This window comes from Chelonoidis abingdonii, chromosome 21, assembly GCF_003597395.2.
Source record: "Chelonoidis abingdonii isolate Lonesome George chromosome 21, CheloAbing_2.0, whole genome shotgun sequence".
In the NCBI taxonomy this organism is placed as follows: domain Eukaryota; kingdom Metazoa; phylum Chordata; order Testudines; family Testudinidae; genus Chelonoidis; species Chelonoidis abingdonii.
In genome coordinates, this window is record NC_133789.1 from 4,276,336 (window position 1) to 4,297,345 (window position 21,010).

The 21,010-nt window shown below is 52.0% G+C and overlaps 1 protein-coding gene across 1 annotated transcript in view; it reads right to left on the minus strand.

The window, feature by feature from the left end:
• Window positions 1-954: 954 nt before the first annotated feature.
• LASP1 (LIM and SH3 protein 1) overlaps window positions 955-21,010 on the minus strand; it is a 50,636-nt gene continuing 30,580 nt past the window's right edge. Inside the window, exons 4-7 of the mRNA XM_032791342.2 lie at window positions 15,197-15,304; window positions 5,872-6,025; window positions 5,417-5,517; window positions 955-4,821 (exon numbers count right to left, since the gene is read on the minus strand). Of these exons, the coding sequence (XP_032647233.1) occupies window positions 4,648-4,821; window positions 5,417-5,517; window positions 5,872-6,025; window positions 15,197-15,304 (537 nt within the window). The 3' untranslated portion in view covers window positions 955-4,647. The remainder of the gene's footprint in view (window positions 4,822-5,416; window positions 5,518-5,871; window positions 6,026-15,196; window positions 15,305-21,010) is intronic.

Here is a 21,010-nt window from a genome sequence, read left to right on the forward strand (position 1 = left end):
TTTCCCCATTCTGCAGAGGTGTTGAAGGCACAAAGGTTAATGAACAGATATATGGGAGACCAGACCTCCTATGGGGTGCAATGGGAGCTACCAGACACCTAGTGTTGTGGAGCTCTGAAAATTGGGACCAGGCAGCTAAAGGTTTGGTGTAGGGCCCAGATCCTCAAGAAATGTTTAGGTTTGTAACCAATTTCAGTGGAACCTAAATACCTGTAAAAGATCAGGGCCTAAGCGACATGCTAACAGTCACACAGGGAGTCCATAGCAGAGCTGGGAATAAAACCCAGGTCTCTGAAAGCCCAGGCACAACCATTCTCCTCCATAGCAGCAGGGCTGGCTCTACAGTTTTCACTGCCCCAAGCAGCGTGACAAATTGCTGCCACAGGTGGCGGGGGCAGTCCATGTGCCCTTAGGGCGGCAGGCATGTTTCCGCAGCAGCGGCAATTCGGCAGCAGCTTCTATGTTTAGCTGAAGCCGCCGCTGACAAACATAGAAGCTGCTTCAAATTGTTGCTACCGTGGTAACGCGCCTGCCACCCTAACGGCGCATGGACTGCCCCTGCAGCCCATGGCGGCAATTCGGCATGCTGCTTGGGGGCAAAACAACAGGGATTGCTGCCCCTTGCACATTGCCATCCCAAGCACCAGCTTGGAATGCTGGTGCCTGGAGCCAGCCCTGCATATCAGGAACAGACATGGCTCTGAGCTAGGCAGACAGTTATTAGGAATGGACTAGAAGCCTGGCTGTTGATTTAGCTCCCAACGGACTTCACTGGGCAGCACACTGTGCCCATGAAGTCACGTCACTGCAAAGTTGTTTTTAAAATATCCCAAAACTGATTCAAATTAATTTCCTTTGTTACTTGCCCTCCTGCTTCCAGCACAACTGGTAACCTGTTTAAAGCCAGAGGAAAATTAAAAAAAAAAAAAAAAGACACAATTAAGACCACAGCAGTCAGCAGGTAAAAATTATATTTTTATTTTAAATTTGAATAAACCCAGAAGAGGATTTGTTGGTTTGTTCCATTGAATGGTTCAGTTAAAAAGGCCAAATACATTTCATTTTCTGGGGGGTGTTCAGGCCCATCGGAAGAAATATACAGACAAAAAACTCACCAATAATAATAAAAAAAATGATCTAAACCTGGCACTGAAATGCAACTTGGAAAGCTAAGATGTAAGACTTGTTTGTTTAAAAACAAACACACATTAATGAAATGGTTACAATGATGCAAATTTAGCTTTTTTTTTTTTTTTTTTTTAAGATTTTACTTATTTATTTTAAATACAGGTTTAGGTGCTTTTTCAGCTATGAAAAAAAGGCAAAAAAGTGCATAAGTCAGAGAAAAGGCAGAAATCAAGCAGTAAGATGTCTGTTTTTCATGTCAGAAGGAAAAAAAGTGGGGGGCAGGCAGGAGAAGGGGAGGATAGGGACAACAGTGTCAAGTTAGCATTAAAAAAGTTTTAGGCCCAAAAACTTAAGTTTCCTGTGTTTTCATTTGGTCCATTAAAAAGTTTATTCACATTGTTACTTCCCCCCTCCCCAGACAACTGGCTCTAAGAACAGAGTATTAGTAATCGGGAATGTGCATCTCTCCATTCCCCCTGGTCTTGTGCTCACATGTTTCAGCATCACCAAGGATTTCAATTCCCTGCAGCCCATCGCTGTCACTTTTATGCTGTGCCCAAGGCTGACTGCATCTTCTTTCAGCCACGCCCCTCCAAAGTCTCCCACAAGCCCTTAGATGAACAGGAAAGTTGGTTAAACAGAATGTTCGCCATTATCCCCAGCCCTGCTGCTAGCTGGCTCATCCAGTGGGATGGAACAGCTCAGAAACCTTTTTCGTAAAGTACATTGATCTGTGGACAGGAGACCAGAAACCCTCTTGCCCATACAAACTTCAGCACTATAGCAACTACCAGAGAGAGAGACTAGGAAGTGACAGGTTTCAGGGCTCGCTGCTGCTACCCACCCCTTAGGCCCTCTCACGCAAACATTTCACCTTCAATTCAGTGTCCCTTAGGCACGGTTCTGCATCTCCATTGTGCTTCTGGAAGTGAAACAATGAGCACATGAGAAAGAGGAGAGGCCATGTGTGGAGTCCTCTTCCATATTTCAGGGGTGGCTTCCCCATTTTAAGAATCTAGCAGCCTGTTTCTCCCTTCCTCCAAAAGGGCAGCACCAAGGTAAGAGTGTACAGAGCAGAAGTGGAAGTGTACAGAGGGGTAAACCCAGAACAGTGCGCTGGGATTGAGCGGAGGTCTCCAGTGCGCTCAGTGAGAAAGGGGCACCGATCAGGGAGACTCTGGAAACTGACATGCTTCTCAGCTTAGTCTCCACATTGATTCTTAAAGCCAGATATCAAAACTCAATTAAAAATTACAAAATGTTTAGCCAGGCCTGTCTGCTTAGAACTTACAGACCACCTCACCGGATGCACCATCAGGTCAGACTCCCCTGGGATAACGAGGGCCATCATGCTACATGGAATTCCAGCTGAGAGGGAGAAAGGCACCAGGGAGTGGGGGTCTCAGCATGCCAAGGCAGAGAGGGCAGCAGAGTTGATCCACTGGGGAAATGTGGGAGGATTTGCAGCTAGCTATTATCAATGCCCAACTTCCTTAACCAAGGACAACATAGCACCGTCTTCTCTGCATACAGATTTCCAGTTATAGTGGCCCCTGGGCCCAAAACATTGGCTTGGGTTGGGGGATGTGCTTTGAAGTTTTGGTCCCTGATGCGATCCAAGCCAGCAGGAGCCTGGAATGTCTACCACCAGCCTGGACCCAGTGAGAATGCAGCGAAGGTGGGGGTGGAATGTATCTGTTCATTGCCCTTCCTGGTCCCTTTGCCACTGACCCTTCCCTTCCACGGAGAGAAGGCTGTAAACAAACATCCCAGCTCAAAATGGAATGGAATTGGAACTAGAACTGGCCCTGCTGCCCCTGGGAAAGGCACGGATGGAACTGGCTGGCTCCCTCGCCTCCTTCCAGCTGAGGGTTGGCTGACTTATGTGGGGAGGTTTGTTCTACTGAGCAAGGCACATGCCAGTGCAAAACAGAAACTAAGTGGAACTTGGTAGAGCCAGTCCCTGGTCTTTGCCCCCCTCCCCCTCCCCCAAAACCCCAAGGCACCTTGTGCCTTTTTCACAACATCTCCACCAGCCACTCATGGCAGAATCTCTCCCATGGTCAGCTCAGTTCGTTCATGGACATAGGATAAAAGCAGAGCTAGACTGAGCAGTCAGTGGCTCCAAACAGCCATGGGGCAGGGGGTAGTGAGGGGGCACTAGAGAGTAGGAACCACTCCCCAGACCCTGCTCCACACGGCCATGCAGACAGGGAGTTCATCCAGCAGCAGGGATGGGAGAGTGAGCAGTGACCCTGGCTGAAAGCTGCTGAGCGAGGTGAGACAGAACCCTTCTATGCACATGGGCCATTCCCCTCTGCTGGAATGGTATTTGGTTCTAGAGGAGGTTCTGGGTATTGCTTTCCTCCTCACCCCCCCCCATGGGGACTCCTGGATGACCATGGGGGAGGCAGGGAGTCACCCTCTGCCCATAGCTCTCAAACACAAGCAGCTCATCCAGCCTTAAGCCATAAGCAGCCCATGGGCTACTCCTCACTCCCAGGGCAGCTGCAGTCACCCCACAGAGCGTCAAGAAGGCCCAGAGATGAGATGGCCCAATCCAGGGGAGCTCAAATGGCATGGCCAGACCTGTGCTGCTGCTTTTAAGAGCCCTACCCTGTTCGAAGGACCACAGCCCCAAAGCCCCACTGCCTGCCACTTCTGCCTCAGTCCCCCTCAGATCCTGGGGATCCCAGCACCTCTGCAGGCAGTGACACAGCCCAAAAGTCAAGGAAAACACTAGAGGAACAGAGCGAAAAAAGATTAAAAGGTTAATCGATTGATCTTAGATTCTTTGGAACTAATATTTTTTGTTTAAGTTGGTGAAAAAATGAGGAGTGGAAGGGGGAGGGAGAGAGACTGAATGGAAACATTTAATGGTGGCAATGAGGTGGGAGAGGCGACTAGGGATGGCCCAATGCGAGATCCCTGCAGGCTTCCCTGCTGCCAGCTAAGCCCTCCCTCCAGGTGGGAGGTACTTATGGCTCTAGAGAAGGGGATCCCCACTAACCCCCTCCTCTAACTTGCTGTTAAGGAGACACCCCCTTGTCATTTGTCCCTTACTGTCCCTCCAGCTGCCTGGCTTGGGCCCTAGCAGAGGTGGATGGGTTTGGTCCTATCAAACAGGTCAGCTGGGATCCTTTCTTAGCTCAGGATGGCAGCGATTCCAGTTGCTTCCCTGGGGATGCAGGGCATGCGCCTGGTAGCTAGGCCCCCACCCCTTCAGAAAGATGGAGGTGAAGGGCGAAGAGATTAGAGGAGGGAAGCTGCAATGCTAGGGCCAGCCTGAGTGGCCCCTGGAGAAGGTTTCCCACCTAGTCCCAACAGAGTTATAATAGCTACAAAACAAAGCTAAATTGGCAAGAGAAACCAGAGCCCGCTGCAGAGTATGGATGGGCCAGGGGTGCAGCTCTGATGGAGTAATGGCAGAATGTGGCAGAGAAGGAATGCTGGGCGAGAGAGGGGACCTCGGGTGGGCTGGATGCTTCAGGTGTCACTCCACACCCCCTCGGCCACAGCTCAGATGGCCTCCACGTAGTTGGCAGGGAGCATGCCGGTGTCCCCTGTGCGCTCGACCGTGCCGTACATCCAGCCATCATCGATCTGCTGCACGTTAACGATGGTGTCCCCATCCTGGAAAGAGACCTCGTCTTCGTCAGCAGCGTTGTAGTCGTAGACTGCACGGAACCGCTTCTGGGGAGCAGGGAGAGGAGGGTCAGGAACACGTAGGGGCTCTAGCTCCCGCCCCTCCCCCCACAGCCTGTTCATGGCAGCAGCCTCTGCTCTCCTTCCAACCAGTAAAGTCCCCCCAGAGCAGCTGAGCTTTCGATGGGGAAGAGCTTGCAATCAAGGGGAGTTCAGGAGCATTGAACTTTGAAGGATCCACTCCTGGGCTCTGTAGCAACAGCTTCATTGGTCAGCGAGCTGCAGGGCTGGGCCCAGCTCACAGCATCCCAGTGCAGGCCAGACACTGGACTGGAGGGCTCAGGAAGCAGCGTTCAAGCTCTTCCCCCACCATGGGCCTTAGAGAGCAACCAAACGGCAAAGTAAGGGGAAATCCCTGATGATGGCTGCAGTAGGATAGCACAAGGGGTGGGCCCCCCCAGGTGGCCCCCCCCCCAATCTACCTGACCCTCACCCCCACGCAAGAGGGTTTGCAGCAGCTGGGATAGGTTGCATGACTGGAGAAAAATGCTGACCTGCACTAGTGGCCACTACGGGGATCCCACCAACTAGCGTCAGCGCTTGGTAGGTTAAGTGCTATTGCCGCCCTTTGGGCTATACTCACTCCTCCTCCTCCTCCTGAAGGGGCATTACGCTGTGTAGAGGCTGGTGCTGCAGGCTCCTTGAAGCCATAGGGCTGAGATGGAGGCTGCTGCTGCTGGTAGGCTGAGAGAGAAACAGTCCCGGTTAGTCATGGCAAACTGTCGGAGAATTGGGTTATGGAGACCCAGAGCCTTGCATCTCTCAGGAATGCTGCCCTTCTTTGTAACGAGCCTCACTCATAGCTTGGGCTGGGGGAGGGGGCTTTAAGGGGGAGCCACAGGTGGGCAGACATGTTGGGAAAAAGGTCCGCATCACTGGGCATGGACTCCAATAGCCCCACTGCAGCCAGCGAAATGAAACCTGGCTTCTTTGGGGCATCGATGTCAGAAGATGAAGGTAGAAGGGGGAGGTTGTGCAGGAGACAGGCCCTACCTGCGTAATCAGGGCTCCCCCCAGAGAGTGTTCAGAGCTCCTTACCAGGGCTGCTGGGCTGGACTTGAGGAGGCGGCTGATGCTGTTCCACAGGTCTCCTGTAATTGGCACCATCCTGGGAGTTCCTGCGTTCCATATCACCACCCTCGCCGCTACTTGGGCCCATCCTGCTCTTCTCAAATTCTTCATGGTACTTGATCTACAAGAAGAAATTTAGAATTAGAACAGTTTGGGGGGGCCTCTGACCCAGATGGGGGCCTGTCCATGCCAGTCACAAGGTCTGCCCCTGGAGAGCAGGCTTTAACCCATTAAGAGTGCTCTCCCCCCCTCCAAAAAAAACAGTTGCATCAGACCCATTAGCGCAGCAAAGACTAGAGACAGGACTTTTGCAATCCCCAGGCAACAGCCCCAGCAAGACCTCACCTGGACCAAGCCTCAGTGCAGTTGTCTAGGTGCACTGGGCGCTACTCTTGTGTGCCAGGCCCACAGCATGGTGCTGTGTGCTGCAGCTGGAGAGGTCATCTTTGCGGTCATTGATCCCACAGCCCTTTTCACAAGGGGCAGCTAGAATCCGGCCATGACTTCCAGGCTATTTACGTTCTGCCCACCTAGGATTCCACCAGACAGTTTCAGTGGTGTAGCTCTCGCTGCCTGTCCTGAAGGGTCACAGCATTAGCAGGATGTCAAACAGTTCTGTCCTAGCCCAGAGCTGCAGCGCAGCCAATCCTCCACGCTGCCTGAAAAAGGCTGCGTTGGGACCGCTCGAGAACTATTGCTATTCATGTGCCAGCCCAGCAGGTGGCACTGCAGACTCTTGGCAATTCCAGAGAACCCTGGTTGGGGGAAAGGAATCAGGCATCCTAGTCCCCTCCGCCCAGCTGGAGGGTTTAACAAACAGGAGAGGCGATGCTCCCCCCACCACCACACACACACTTGGTTTGGACAGATTCCTGGCAGGTGATACCCTTTTTCTCCTGCCACCCAGCATCAGTTCCTCACCTTTGCTGCACTCTTCTAGAGCCCTTAGCTGAGGGGCCCATTTGTGTCACTGTATGCTACCCAGGTCTTCATGGGAAAGGAGCTTTCTGGCTGTCTAGGCTGCTGGGACCCCTGCCCAGGATGCTGGCCAGTGTTGTCACTGTTCTTGTACTCCTCCCCCATCTGGCACTAGCCACCTGCCTTACGCACGGATTGTGAGCTCCTTGGAGCCTGGCTGCAGTGCCTACAAGGCCCAGGCACGGACCAGGACCCCTCGTGCTAGAGTTCAGCAGTGTATAAACAGCGCCCCATCACCCAACAGTGCTCGAGCAGGCCTGCTGAGACAGCTGGGAAGGGGCAGCGATGTACAACACTGCTAGGCCCAAGTCAGCTGATGGACACTGCTGGACTCAGGGCTGGCTCCTAGGCCTCCCTCAAAGGAGGCCAGCCAGGCCCATGGGGCAAGGCCAAGGGGAAGGATGCCACAGGGATTATTCCAAGAGTGCAGCTCTAAAAAACAGGTTGTAAATCCTCCCCACCCCTCTCCCGTCACCACAGTGTAGCCTTCTGGCCAGCTCAGGAATGCTGGGGACAGTAGCTGGCTGATGGCATCCCCTGGAGTGATAGTTGTGTGTGTGAGGGGTGTATATAAAGTGTGCTATAATGGATCTGCCATAATGATAGTGAGGGCAAGGGGGATGAGGGGAGAGAAGACTCTGAAGTGACATGATGAAGCAAGGGGCCTGCAGCCAGTTAGTGAACTTGACCTGCAGCCACTGCTATGCCAGTCCTAGAATCCCCCCTGTACCTCTGCTGCTGCCCCTCAATGCCAGCCACAGCCCCCCTTCTATTCCAGTCCTGGGCTCCCCATGCAGCTCTGCCAATGCACCTAGATTGTGATTTGCAGCAGCCCTGTCTCTTCACATTCCCAACAGCTTCTGTCTGAGGGTGGCAGGTTAAGGCCAGGAACGCTCTGAGGTGGTTTATTTGGTTCCAGCTCATTTCCACTTGTGACCAAGGCAAGGTTTGGACCTAGGTCCTCAGAAGAAAGGCTAATGCAATAGCCACCTAGCACCAGCCTCCACTGTGGCCCATTTCTCTCCAGTCCCCCCAGCATCCTTGGTCCTCACTGACGCTTTGCAAGGGAAGCACACACGTGGAGGGGAAGACACCCTTTTCAGGCTGCCGCAGGCTCTTGGCATGGCTGCACTTTACAGCCTCACACCATGGCAATGCCTCCAAGAGTGGTGAGAAGCTACAAGCCTGCAGAATCCCCTGGGCAAGAGGCCTCAAATCTCCCAGGCCTGACAGAGGCTGCTGAGGAACGTCCACCCGCCCCCCACCCCCAAAAATCTGGCTCTAAGCAGATTGCAGGCACACATGCCTGCAAGTGTTAGCTTCTCTCCCTCCCTGACCCCTGCTTTGTCTTGTGCTTCAAGTCAGGACAGTATTCAGTATGTGTATTACAGTAGCACCTAGAAACCCCAGTCAAGAACCAGAACACCACTGTGCATGGTGCTGTACAAACAGTGCATCTGTGACTGTAGCCACATTATAGGACATCTTGAACACATCCCCTGATGCTGTGGCAGCAAGTGCCAAGGGGGTTTTAAAGCAGAGAACAGGCCCCAAAACCAACCCCAGATGTTGCCTTCACTCAGTTACACAGAGAGCCTGGCACACAGCCTCTATGTCCTGCATCTCAGCTCAGAGCCCCACCACAGCAGATACAGTCCTTCTGGTCTCCTTCACATCTCTACTGGGATCTCAGAACTGCTCCTTCAGCAGCTTGGCTCAGAGTTACTTAATTGACACTTAGGTCCTGCTCACATCAAGATTAGAACCATGCTTGAACACAGCTGGCAGGGGTGTAGATGGTGTCCCTAGCTGGTGCAGATAGCAGTTACTCTGAGAGCCACATTACGTTGTTAACAGTTCAGCCAAAGATATAGGCAGCTTGGGTACCGATGGTGCCCTCATACACAGTCAGGGAAGCAGGGCTTTGAACTCTGCTAGCAGCAGCAGCTGCTTTTAACAGCTGTCACTAGAATGGATCTGAGGGCTGTGTTGGCTCCCTCGGTCTTCAGGCTGCTCTGGGAGAATCCCTCACTCCTGGCTTTGGCCTCCAAGGCACAGTGGCTCAGCCTCAGATTCCTGGAACTGGGAATACTCCCAAGCACCCAATTAGGGCCCCGCAGCTTGGCAGCTAAGGAGAAGCAAAGAGGCTGCTGTCCAGGAAATCAGAGGGCAATTATTCAATCCAAATGCTGCAGTATTTATAACAAAGTGAGACAAACAGAGGGTGTGGGAAGGGAATCCCAGCAGAGGATCTAAACAGAGGGCTACAGATTAGATTCATCACACCACACCTCCTCAATTAGGTTCCCCACATTAACCCTTTGAATGCCAGCTCTCAGACAGCCAGAAGGAGCAGATTATCTAGCCACAGTCTGGAGATGTTTTGCAGTAAGGATTAGAGGAGGTCCCAGTTACCCATCCTGGGTGCAAGAGCCCCCACACCACCCAGACAGCATATGGAGGACAGAGCCAGGGATGAGGCCATGTGCTAGAGTCTCAGTCAGACCAAGAGGGGCAGGGTTAGTCCCCTCTACTGTACTGAAAACACAGACTCTGAACCAAGTCAGATGCTTCAGAGTGTCTCAATCAGCCCTTACTTGGCAGACAAGCATCCTGTAAGTGGGAGGCTGGTACTACTTGTCTCTCCACCCCTGCAGCGATGCTGCATGTGGCCAGCCTGCTAACAGCAACAATGCTACTGAGTGAGAGCAAATATCAGAATCCCCAGTCAACTCCCTCCCCAAGTACTAAGCTAAGTGCTTGTAGGTGTTTGTGCTTAAAAGCAAGGAGAGAAGCTGGCGCAAGACCAGGTCAGACGGAATCCTTCCAGTGCACCTACAGCCATTCCTGACCTGCAAAAGCCCCCTTGCTATTCCAGTCCTGAGCCCTTCCTGCTTATTTATGATCTGCTAGGAGCAAAGTTAAATCCCACCACCCCCATCTCCTCCCTCATGAGCCCAGGCAGATGTGAAACCTAGGTTCTACGAAGTGAAAGTTTAGCACATGGACCTTAAGGTATGTGTCACCCTTCCCAAACCTGTCACCACAGAGACCCCCAAAACAAAGTCAAACTCTGGCAAGCGCACTACCAGAGTTAGCCCTGGGGAAAGGAGGATCAGCATGAGGAGAACGCTTTACAGCGACTAATAGGGTATCTGTCCTACACATCACTGAGGAAGATCAGCTATGGGAAATCCTCCTGAATAAGGACCTGAACAGTTAACAGAGCCAGGGAGACTGCTGGGAAGGAACCAACCGGAAGAAAGGAGGAGGCTATTGTATTTTCTAGAGGCAACAGTTAGCCCCCCTGCCCATTAAAGCAGGGATGGCATGTTGCTACCTTCTGCCCAGTTTCAGGGACCTTCGTAGTAGAGAAGAGACGTGACTTAATTGCAAGTGAAAGCAAAGGAGACCGCATCCAGCAGCCTGAAAACAGAGCCCATGAGAACCATGGGGTCAAGCTCCCAGACTTGTAGTCTCTCCAAGCTGGGCCTGGACCCAGTAGCCACAGATGGAATTGCTGGCTGCACTACACTGTCGAACCATGTCTCCCAGAACACTGGCGCACGGGAATGTCTGCATTTTAAAGCAGCAGTCTCCCTTGGTTATTCTCGCTGCAGGTCTGTGCACAGTGTTGGGACAACACTAGCTGCAGTTCTTCTAAGTCACTGATGCATCTGAACTGATTGTAGCAAGGGACACGTCCTAGTGTAGACAAGGTCCTGGGGCCCACCCCTCAGCTGCACGTCCAACATCTCTCTACATGGTATGTAAACAGGGCAGGGGTGTTCAGGTCATTGGCAGAGCTACCTTAGCCATGTATTACAAACGGGCAGAGTGCGCACACAGGCATGGGCGAGGATCAACTAATCAAACAGAACCTCAGAGAAAGTATTTAATATTAAACATTCTGTAGCAGGCAGGGGCAGTTTTCAAGGGTACCCAAGTCCCCTTTTCAAGAGATTTAGGCTCAAGTCACTCTTGAAAGTGGTACTGGGGCACTTTTCAAAGTGTTACCCAACATGCTCTGGGCTACTGGTCAGATGACTCGCATCCACCCGTGACACTGCAGCCTGCTAATCTATTGAACCTCTGTCCACCACTAATTAAACTGATTTTGGTCTAGAAATCAGAGGGGGTCCTAATCACAGGCTCGGCAGCCTAAGCAGGCTCAGAAGCACAGCAGATGCCAACTAGATGCACTGGTTGTGTACCACGCTCACAGCCTTCCGTCTCCCACTGCAATCTGTTTCTGCTTCACTTTTGCTCAACGGCAGGCCAGGAGGGCAAAGGGTTAACGTCTGGGTGTGGGTGTAAAAATTAATAGCTACTTGAGTTAATGAATACACAGCCAGTGCAGGAAGACACCTGCAGCCCATTTGTTGGCTGGTTAAACAGTTATTTGCTGCAGGACATGAAGCACAGGCAGGAGGGAAAGCCTGGCACAGAGCTATGCTTCTGGGAGGGGAACTACCCTGAGCAAAATAGTTTGCTCTATAAGTCAGTGAAAAAATTGCATCTCTCCCCTCCTTAAGAGAGGTTGAAATCCTGACCCGAGACAGCCATCACCTTGCTTACAAATCCATGCTGTTGCGTGGTCACAGAATCAGGACTCTGGGTTCTATCACTCCCCGGCTAGAATACGTTGCACCAAAAGGTGCCTGAGGCTGTCAATGTTTGCCATGGACTGCTAGAGCCTCTGGAGAGAGGCACCACTCTGTCAATTCATAGAGAAGCTTTGAAGTGTGAGGGGGAGGGGCAGAGCAGAGAATGGCATTTGTCATGAGCACTCCCCTCCCCCATCAAGGTTTGGAGAAATGAATTCAACATGCTGGGGGCCAGGCACCTTGCAGCCCAGGTACCCCCCAGCTGCTAATTCCCTGTAAGCCTTAGAGCTCTGCCTGTACTCCCGGGCCCTTTGTTCAGGTCAGAGTGGGTGTTTGTATCTTTATTAAATAAACTAGTTTTATTGGAGGACAAGTTGGGCAGGAATGATGCTAGACAGCACAATGGGGAATCCTCCCAGCCCTAGGGGTGGGGAGGGAGGTGGCTGAGATAGACCAGGGAAAGTGAAAGCTAAAAGGCCCAGTGCCGCTCTCCTGAAATCCACAGCAAAAAACTGCTTGACGCAGCAGCAGCAGGACAGAGCCCACCCCACATGGCAGCATTGAGCCGCCACACAGCACAGATGGGCTCAGGGCTCCATTGTGGTTCTTGTTCCTTGCCGAATTGATGGGAAGCTGCTGACCTGCCCAAAACAAAGCTATTGTTTCTATTTAGCAGTAGACAGCACCCCACACTTACCCCAGCTGCACCGCAGGGGAGCAGGCTGCAGCATCCATAAAGCACCTCACCTTGGTGAATGATTCCTCTGCACCCAAATGGCTGCTGGAAGTGCACTGGCACAGGGTGGGGAGGGAGAGACGTGCCACTCAATTTCAGCTCCCCCCCAGCCAGGGGTTATGCTTTAGTCTCCCAAGGAGATAACGCTGCACCACTACATGCTGCCATGGCTACCTGCTCTCTCCAGAGGCCTGCATCTTGCTCCTCTTCTCCCACTGAGTCTTTCATGCCTACCCAAGGGAAGATCCTCCATGTAAAATTCCTCTTGCCCCTCCCCAGGCTCATCCCTTCCCTTTCACTGTTGCAGGCTAACAGGGTGTGTGGATTGGGGCTGGGGAGAATTGGTCTCACCTCAATCATGCAAGGGCACCTGGTTTAGCACCGCACGTTGGAACCCTGCAGAGATCTTCACTAGCTTGCAGAAGCTGCCCTACAGCATCAGGGCAGGTGACCACTTTGGAAGCTTTGCCCCTCCCCTTCCCCTGAACATTTTCCTAAGTTGGTACCAGACCAAGTTTGACGGGCTATCAGAAAAAGGAGCAGCTAAAACCCAGCTGTGGTAGTGTCCTCTGGGCACTGCTGCAGAAACTCTGCATCTGCTCTCTTCACAGAGAGGGGCCAGGATACTTGTACATTCTTAAGGAGGAGTATCTCTAGCTACAGCTTTACCACCCAGATTACTGCTGGTAGAGATCCCCCCTACCCCACCCCACAAAAAAAACACGGGAAGGGCAATAGTCTGCCCTCTACTTCCTACTGGAGGTGGTTATGGGACAGGACAGGGGACTCAGCTTCCTGGCCAGGACCCCATCTGGCCACGCCATCTTTTCCAACTGAGCTGGGGCAAGGCCAGAATCTTACCAGCCCCTGGGCTACATTAATCTTGGACGTCCCCAGTTCATCCCTGGGACCAATTTCAGGCCTTAGCCCTGGCTAAGGCAGACACGAGATCTGCCCCAACTTGCACCCTGCATGCCATGGCCACCATAAGTATCATGGAGGCTGGAGAACAGCCAAGCACAAAACTGAGAGGCTCTGGGCTCCAGGGGTATTCTCTGGGGGGCATTACAGTTGCTTTGCAGCCTTTGTGCTAGCCCAGGCCTAGGGCATCAGAGAGCTACAAATCTCTAAAGAAAGGGAAGTGACTAAATGGAAGCAGGTTGTCAAGTGGAAAGTGAGCAGGCAAGATCACGTGCAAAGCTACAGCACTGAGGTTTGGTTTCACTAGCAGCATTCTGTGGATCCTGCCCTTGACCACACCAGTTTTGCAACAGCCTCAGTCTGATAAGAAAGTTAAATACACACAGGGCAGCAGCTAAAAGTTAGTTAACTCTGTGTTCTGGAGGAAGCAGATGCTGTGCACCCCCCCCCCCCACCACCACCACTCAAACCCTACCGGTGTGGGAGATCTCACACTTCCTGCCAGAAGGAGTGACCCAAACCCAGTGCACTCCTGCACAGGGCATGGTACATGCGTGCACACCTGGCCCTCCCTCCAGCTGCTTGTGGGGAAGAAACAGTAACGCACAGACTGGCTGGCATCACACAAGCTCTGGAACTAACTGTGCACCAACCCAGACCCTTTGCAAGAGGACTGAATGACCAGGTTAAGTGTCTCCCAGATTTGTAGACTTAGCTTTCAGCTCAAACATGAACCTTATTTTCGGATTGGGGGGGGTGTGGAGAGGGGACGATTTAGGGCTAGCTAGTGAGACAATGAGCATTGGACTGGACTCCAACTTGAAGGGTTTTGTGCTCCTGACAGTAGCCACTGCTGGGTGAGGCACATACAAAGTCTCTAGTGCACCACTTTAACCCAGCCACATTGCTGGGGATCGTTGCCTCCAAAGATGTCCACTAGAGAGCGTCTTAGAGGCCCTAGAGACAAGACAGTAGGAACTGGGCCCTTCGTTTGCCATCCGAGTGACAAGGCAAAGGGCAGAAGTCCCTTTAAGCCCTTATGAGACCTAGTCAGGGCCCCAGACCACACTGTGCTAGGCCCTAGAGAAGGTCCATCCAGGTCAGTGTGTGTGTTGTGGGGCGGGGGGGGAGGGGGCGTTGCTGGCCTTCTCAAGCTCTGTTTGGAAGGCTGCGTCCAGCACGGAGTTTAGTGAGGCAGCTGGCAGCCTAGCAATCAGCACTCTACAATGCCAGGTAGGAAACTGGGTTACACAACCCATCCTGCTGGAGAGCAGCAGGTGCCAGGATTACCTTGGATACAGTGTCTATTAAGCCCCTGCATGGCCTGAACAGCTGCAGCAAAACCCTCCGGCAGCCAGGCTGCTAGAACCAGCTTTGGACAATTGGAGGCATAGTCAAGTCAGAGGAAACTGGCAGAGGACACCGCACAGTTGTCTAAGTGAGACACAGCAGGAGGAAGCGAGGTGCATTTGGCTGAGGTTTCCTGAGACAGCACGGAGGGTGAAGTTAAACTGGAGTCATTCTGCACTCTGGTATTCCCACAGCAGGACACATCATGAGATGGGATTTGTTACTTAGACAGTTGTCCTGCAGCCCGGGATTCAGTATCTGACAGAGTCCACAGTATGGGGCAGATGTGATTGGCCCATTCAGGGCCATTCCCTAGGGCTCACCCCTGCTTTGTTTCATTTTGCGAGTCCCACCAGCTTCCAAATCCCACTACACTTTGCAAGTCTGAACTGTGCCATGAAGGGTTCAAAGACCTGCCAGCTCCTGCTGCAGCCCCATGATGGGGCATCTGCAGGGAACAGAGGCTTCCCATTCCAGTTGTACAAACATACAGAAATTATGTGCACTGGCAGGAGGACTGTGCCCACTCCCCTGCCCCCAACTATCCTAGAAGGAACCAAAAGTTGCAGTAAATAAAGACCTTGTTTTCACACCGGCAGAGTTTGCAGGGCTGCTCCTTTGTCCCCCTGTCCCACACCAGAAAGCCACAGGGTAGCACAGCTACATAGTGCTCTAGAGCACAGATTAAAAAGCTACATACGTTGCTGATCTGGTCCTGAGTCTTCTTGATTCTCTGCAGCTCGGGGGTGTCAGCCACCACGCTGAATCCCTTCCCTTTGTTCTTCTCAAAATCCTCCTTGTAGCGAATCTAGGGACGAGAGATAAGCAAAACAAGATGTTTTAGACATCATGAGAATCATCCAGAGCAGCCCATGTAGCAAGACCCAGCCTCTGCGCAATCCGCCCTTTTTCCAGCATTGCATGATACCCCCACAATAGGCTTTCAGCCCAGCCTCCCAGCAATAATGGCAGGGTGGGTTATTCTTAAAGGGGGGTTACGAGCTCTGGATACAACAGCACTTGTGCAACAAAGTGAAAGTCTGCCACCTCTGGAGTGGAACCCAGTTAGGACAATTATAACCAAGTTACAAAGCAGGGAGAATTGTGGGAAGCAGACTATGGTGATCTCGATTTGTATTTGGCTAGTACCTGAGGGAATCAACAGATCCATTCGGGGGAGGGGGGGGAGGGCGAGGGGAGGATTTATTTTTTAAAAGGTCCTGAGTCACACATCTCTCCTCTGAGCAGCTTCAGCACCATACAACTATTAGATACACTGACATGCCACCAACCAGACCTACCGAATAGCGCTGAGCTAATCCCATCCATAGGGATTGCCGGGGCCCGTCCCTATTTGACCCTGACTCCCCACAGTACAGCTTCACCATTCCCCAGAGTCAGCCAGAGCCCCAGTGGCTTCTACAGAGACTAAAAACCAGCCACTGACTCAATCCCTCCAGCAAGGAAGCAAATGCTCAGACCAGCCTCACTGGATGGAAACTGTGCTGCCTGCATCTCAGAGGAGCCAGTCACAGCTGCAGGCCAGTTTAATAGCTGGTCACAGTTGTTAGGGAGCTTTCAGCAGTAAAGGACTTCCAACAGAGAGCAGCAGCAGGTCAAGCAGCACCTTGCCTCCTAAATGGGGAGTGGGTAATAGTCTGCATCCAGGCCTTCCCTAGCCCTCTGGATCAGCTGCCACCATCTGCACCAGAGGGGCAAGGGCCTCCCCAAGGACTACGGGTCGGATTTTCAAGAGTGCCCAAGGGATTGAGAGGCACAAATCTGTGACCGAGACACTTTGTACCCAGATAAGCAAGTACATATGAGCCCCAGTGCAAGGTTTGTGCAGGGAGGGTAACAGCTCAGTTTAACTCTGCAGCGACAACGCACCCTTTGATGCTCCCAGCTTATCCCTTTTGGATGCAGTAAAGCCTTCAGAGAAGGACCCTGCTTTGCCTGGCAGATGCTCATTTTAAGGAGCTGCCCTGAGGTTACCTCAAAGCTTAGACAATCCTCCCCTCCCCTGCTTGGGGATACCACCTCTGCTAGCAAGTGAATCCATGACTAGAGCAGTCACAGGTCACCGCACTCCAGCATCAAGAAGGAAGGTCAATAACTTGACTCATAGCTATAAGATTACACCCTCTGCACCCCTGTGTGTGATGGGCACCCATGGGCCACTGCACCCTCTGATTTGGGTCTCTAGTGTCCCAGCCCCTCCCCATGGGAGGCTGGGACACTCAGGAGGGAGAGCACTCATGCAGCCCTCTGGGGTTTCAGGCACTGCCCATTCTCAACTCCTACACTGCCTGCAGCGGAGAGCAGAGGAATCTGAGCAGGAGGAGTCTTTACAAGGAGGGGGGCTGGGAGGGTAAGAAGGCAGGAAAAGGCAGGGCAAGGGAGCATGTGGACACGTCACACTCCCTCTCACTCCCCTCCTCATCTCAAAGCTGGAGCGAAACGCTCAGAGCGGTGGCCAGACACCAGTGAGTCTAGCCAGCGCCATCAGTTTCCTGTAACCCTTCCCGGCCCACAGCCTAAATAGGCTACAACACGATGACAACTGCAGAGCAGTTAGCCAAGAGGCTAAATCACAGCTAGGCATGCCAGAGAAGGGCTCCTGGGAGCCCCACACCAACTAGGTCTTCAGAGAGTTGTACACACCATGCAGACAACCCAGGCTCAGACCCTCCCCCAGCCAGCAACACTAGAGAAGGATGCAGGAGGAGACACAATCCAATCCAAGCAAGACAGCATTTCCACAAGAGTACTTGCTTCTCTGCCCCCTGTCCCTACTCTTCCTGGGCATCTCCTGCACAGTAACACTGCATCCTTCTTCTTTGGCCTTGTCTTCACATGCACACACTGCAGAGGTAAAGCGTGGTGATTTACTGCACAAAGGAGGAACAAGCCTGTGACTGCCCCCCTCCCACATTCAGCCTAAACCCAGAATCTTTCAAGCTGTCTGGAGAGAACTGATTTTTGTGCAACTGAACCCAGAAACAAACAGATTTCACATAGAAACATGGCAGCTCTGTAGAACTGCTAATACTTCTCTAGAAACCAAAGCACTAGGAGCGCCTTGTCTGCCTGCGCAGGTTTCCCGGTCCTTGGCCTTGTCTGGGCTAGAATTAAAAGGTATGATGTCAGCGAGCACATCTGAGAAGTACCGTGTAGGCCGGGCAATGGATAATCTAACAGCAGTTCTCAAACTGTGGGTCGGGACCCCAAAGTGGGTCACGACCTCCTTTGAATGGGGTCCCCAGGGTTGGCTTAGACTTGTTGAAGCCTGAGCCCCATTGCCCAGCATAGGACAGGAGAAAGCACAAAGGTGCTGGTTTGTAAGTTAAACAAGCAGGTATGGGAGGCTGCCATGATTGGCCACCTGCAGACAGGAGCTGATCCCTGTCTTGCTTTCACTAGAAATTGTGTTTTCTAGACTAGGATTTAAAGATATGTTCCCTAAGGCCCTCATGAGGAAGGGAGAGAGTTCTACAGGGCCATTTGAGGACTTGCCTTAACCAGCATTTAAAGATGCAACACCTAACAGATGGTAGCGTAGACAATGCTGTGTACAACTAGCAGTTTAATCACATTAGACAAGGCAGCATGTATGCTATGCTAGGATCTATTTGCGTTTGCTAACGTGACTTTAAATCCTAGTCAAGATAAGCCCCAAGCTGTTACTCCTTGTCCTACCCCATACATTCTGCTCTCTAGCCGGTGGATTGCATCCCACCAGGTGGCCATTTCTGGTTTAACTGTTACTCCCAGACTCCTGGAGCACTGTAACAAACACGCTGTTAAAACCAACCCAGGCCTTCAGAGAGACTTGCTGCTGTTCTGCTTGCAGGGAGCAGAAGCCCATGATATCAGTGCTGAGTTCTCCCAGGCCAAGGGCATCACATTGCCAACTCGGAGCACAAGCAGACAGGGCAGGAACAGGGCTCTAGAGCAGACAGCAAGTTAGCCTGGTCCATGAGTCATTTCATTCATTCAGTCCAAATTACTCTAGCTTAACTGTGGGCTTTGTGACTCCTGCATCTGAACCACAGGCGCAGGGTAGCAGTCTTAGTAAAGGGGCAGGTTTCTTTCATGACTTAACAGAAAAGGGGAACCCAGCCCTTTAACCCCATATTCTCTGCATCACAGTCGGTCTTTCAATCATGACAGGTTCCAAAAAAAATAAAATAAAAATCTGTGGTATTGAGCTGCTGCAGCAGCTCGACACCCTGCTGTTTTGTTCAATTCTAGTGCTTGGTGTGAGCTCCGGGAGGGTTTGAGAGAGGAGAAATGGGCCTGTCAGAGCCAGCTAGACTACAGACCCTATCACTCAGTGTTTGGCCTGGCCTTAAGTTACCCAAGCCAGATGGGGGAAGGCAGCCAGGTGTGTATTTCAGCAGTGAGCCAGGCACAGTGACGGATGGGCATATGTAGGAAGAGCAGTTTCTCTGGAGCAGCCACACACAGGGTTAAGCAATGAGCAGGAGAGAAGGGAGGAAGTGCTCAGACAAGGCAGGCTTTTAGTTCTTTCTGCCCTTATATGGGCACTAGGCTGGAAGACGCTGAGCAGTGAACATTTGCCTGCAGAAGGCCAGACAGAGTGAGCAGCAGAGGCATTGGTTCCCACATACTGCTCTGCAGCGGGCTAGGATGGGGGAGGGCAGACAACGGAGGCAAAATGCACCGGGGGGGGGGGGCAAGCCATGGCCCTCTGACCTACAGGCAGCCTTCACTCCTCCACTGCGGCAGGAATTCCATTCACCAGCCTGGAGTCCCTGCCCAGTGGATAGAAGAGCTGAGGAAAGCCATTAGTCTAAGCTGGGGCTTGCATTCAAACCTGACAGTAGCCTTCTGCAGGGGCAGCGGGACTGATCACCTCAAAAGAGGTGTTGGGGTGACAGGTCTGGGCCCTGCAATGATGAATGGTTTACCAGCTGGCTCCCAGCTCACTTCAACAGCTCCTTCCAGCCTGGGATTTCAAGCTGTTAATACTTGCCTAGAAAGATCCTCAGGTCTCCTGCCCTCTCAACCCCTCCCAGGTGCATATTGTTTGCCCAACTCTAGGGATGCAGAAATGGATGGGAAGTGACCTGCCAAAGCTCACACCAGAAGTTAGTGACAATGCCAGAAACAGAACCAGGAGCTCACACCTGTTGGTGTCCATGTTCCACCCCAGTTTGATAGGCCTCCTCACTACTGGATCTGGTCTTCACTCTGCCAGGGCTCCTTCCCCATTTGAGAGACAAGGTTCTAGCCTTTTCTCTATCACTGTGAAACCAATTCACTCAGGAGGGAAGATTCCTCCACTCTTGAAGTGGGAGGCACAGACCTGAAGACTGCTGTAATGTGGTACAATTTACCCCAGCTACTGCTTAAAGGCAGCTACCAAAGAAATACCCCCTACTTGGCCACGCCCAGCAGCTTTCATTTCCTGCGCATTAGTGAGCTGGTGTTTGAATGTCCTTTAATGAATGGACTTTCAAGGAGACCAAAGTGCAAGCTGCCTTGCTTCAGAAAGGGGCACATGGAGCAAAGTGTGAGACAAAACAGCTACATGCCACCCACAAAACAGGTGCCTCCACTCCTAGACAGGAAAGATTGCATCAAAATATTTCTCCAAAGGGGCCAATTTCAAGAGTCTGGGAGGGAAGCCACAGGATGAAAACCCTGTGATTCTTCTGGCATGTGTGGGCAGGAGGCAGGGAGCGAAGGCGTAAAAGCTGTCACTTTGTGGGCCTAGTTTAGCTGCACACACGATAATCATCTGCTTCCGAGAGTGACCAGAACAAGAAACGCCTTCTTGGTGAATAGAAATAGAAACCAAGAGATTTGATGCAGATTATAGTAACCAGTTCCAGCATGGCACACAGACCCACAGCTCCCCTGTCCACAAGAAAGTTTAAAACTGGAACTAGTAGTTGGAATTTTATATTCAGAACATTGTTTGGGGGGGGGGGGGGNGCACAGACCTACAAGGGTCCATACACACATGGTTAGATCCAGTATTAGACCCTGTGTATAGGCCAAAAGCCAGTATTGGGGATGTGTCCATTCCATCTCCAGTTTGAAAATCCTCCAGAGCGAAGAGACAGTCCTACCAGTTCTCCCCTTCCTTCTCCAATATAGCTCAGTGCCATCCCCTCCAGTCTCTGGGACAGGCTTGTAGACAGCCACAGGCCACTCACTCCCCAGCCCTGCAGGATCATAGGACACTGCATGCTGGTTGAAAGGAGGGCACTGGAAAATGTTAGACAAAGCACTAGAGATGGAGTCTCGATAAGCGTCCTGAAGAACACAGCCTGAGACAGTTCACACAGCAAGCGCCATCTTTCCACGCCACTGAACCCCTCCCCTACAGATTCTACAGCCACGTCTACATTTAAAGATTTCTGCTGGTGTAGAAGTGTCAGCTTGGGGGGTAAGTTCATTTTTATACTGGCAAAAGTCATAGTATAGCTACCGTTACACTGGCACCACTTTTGCCAGCTGGAGCTTGGCTTTGTCCAGTTGG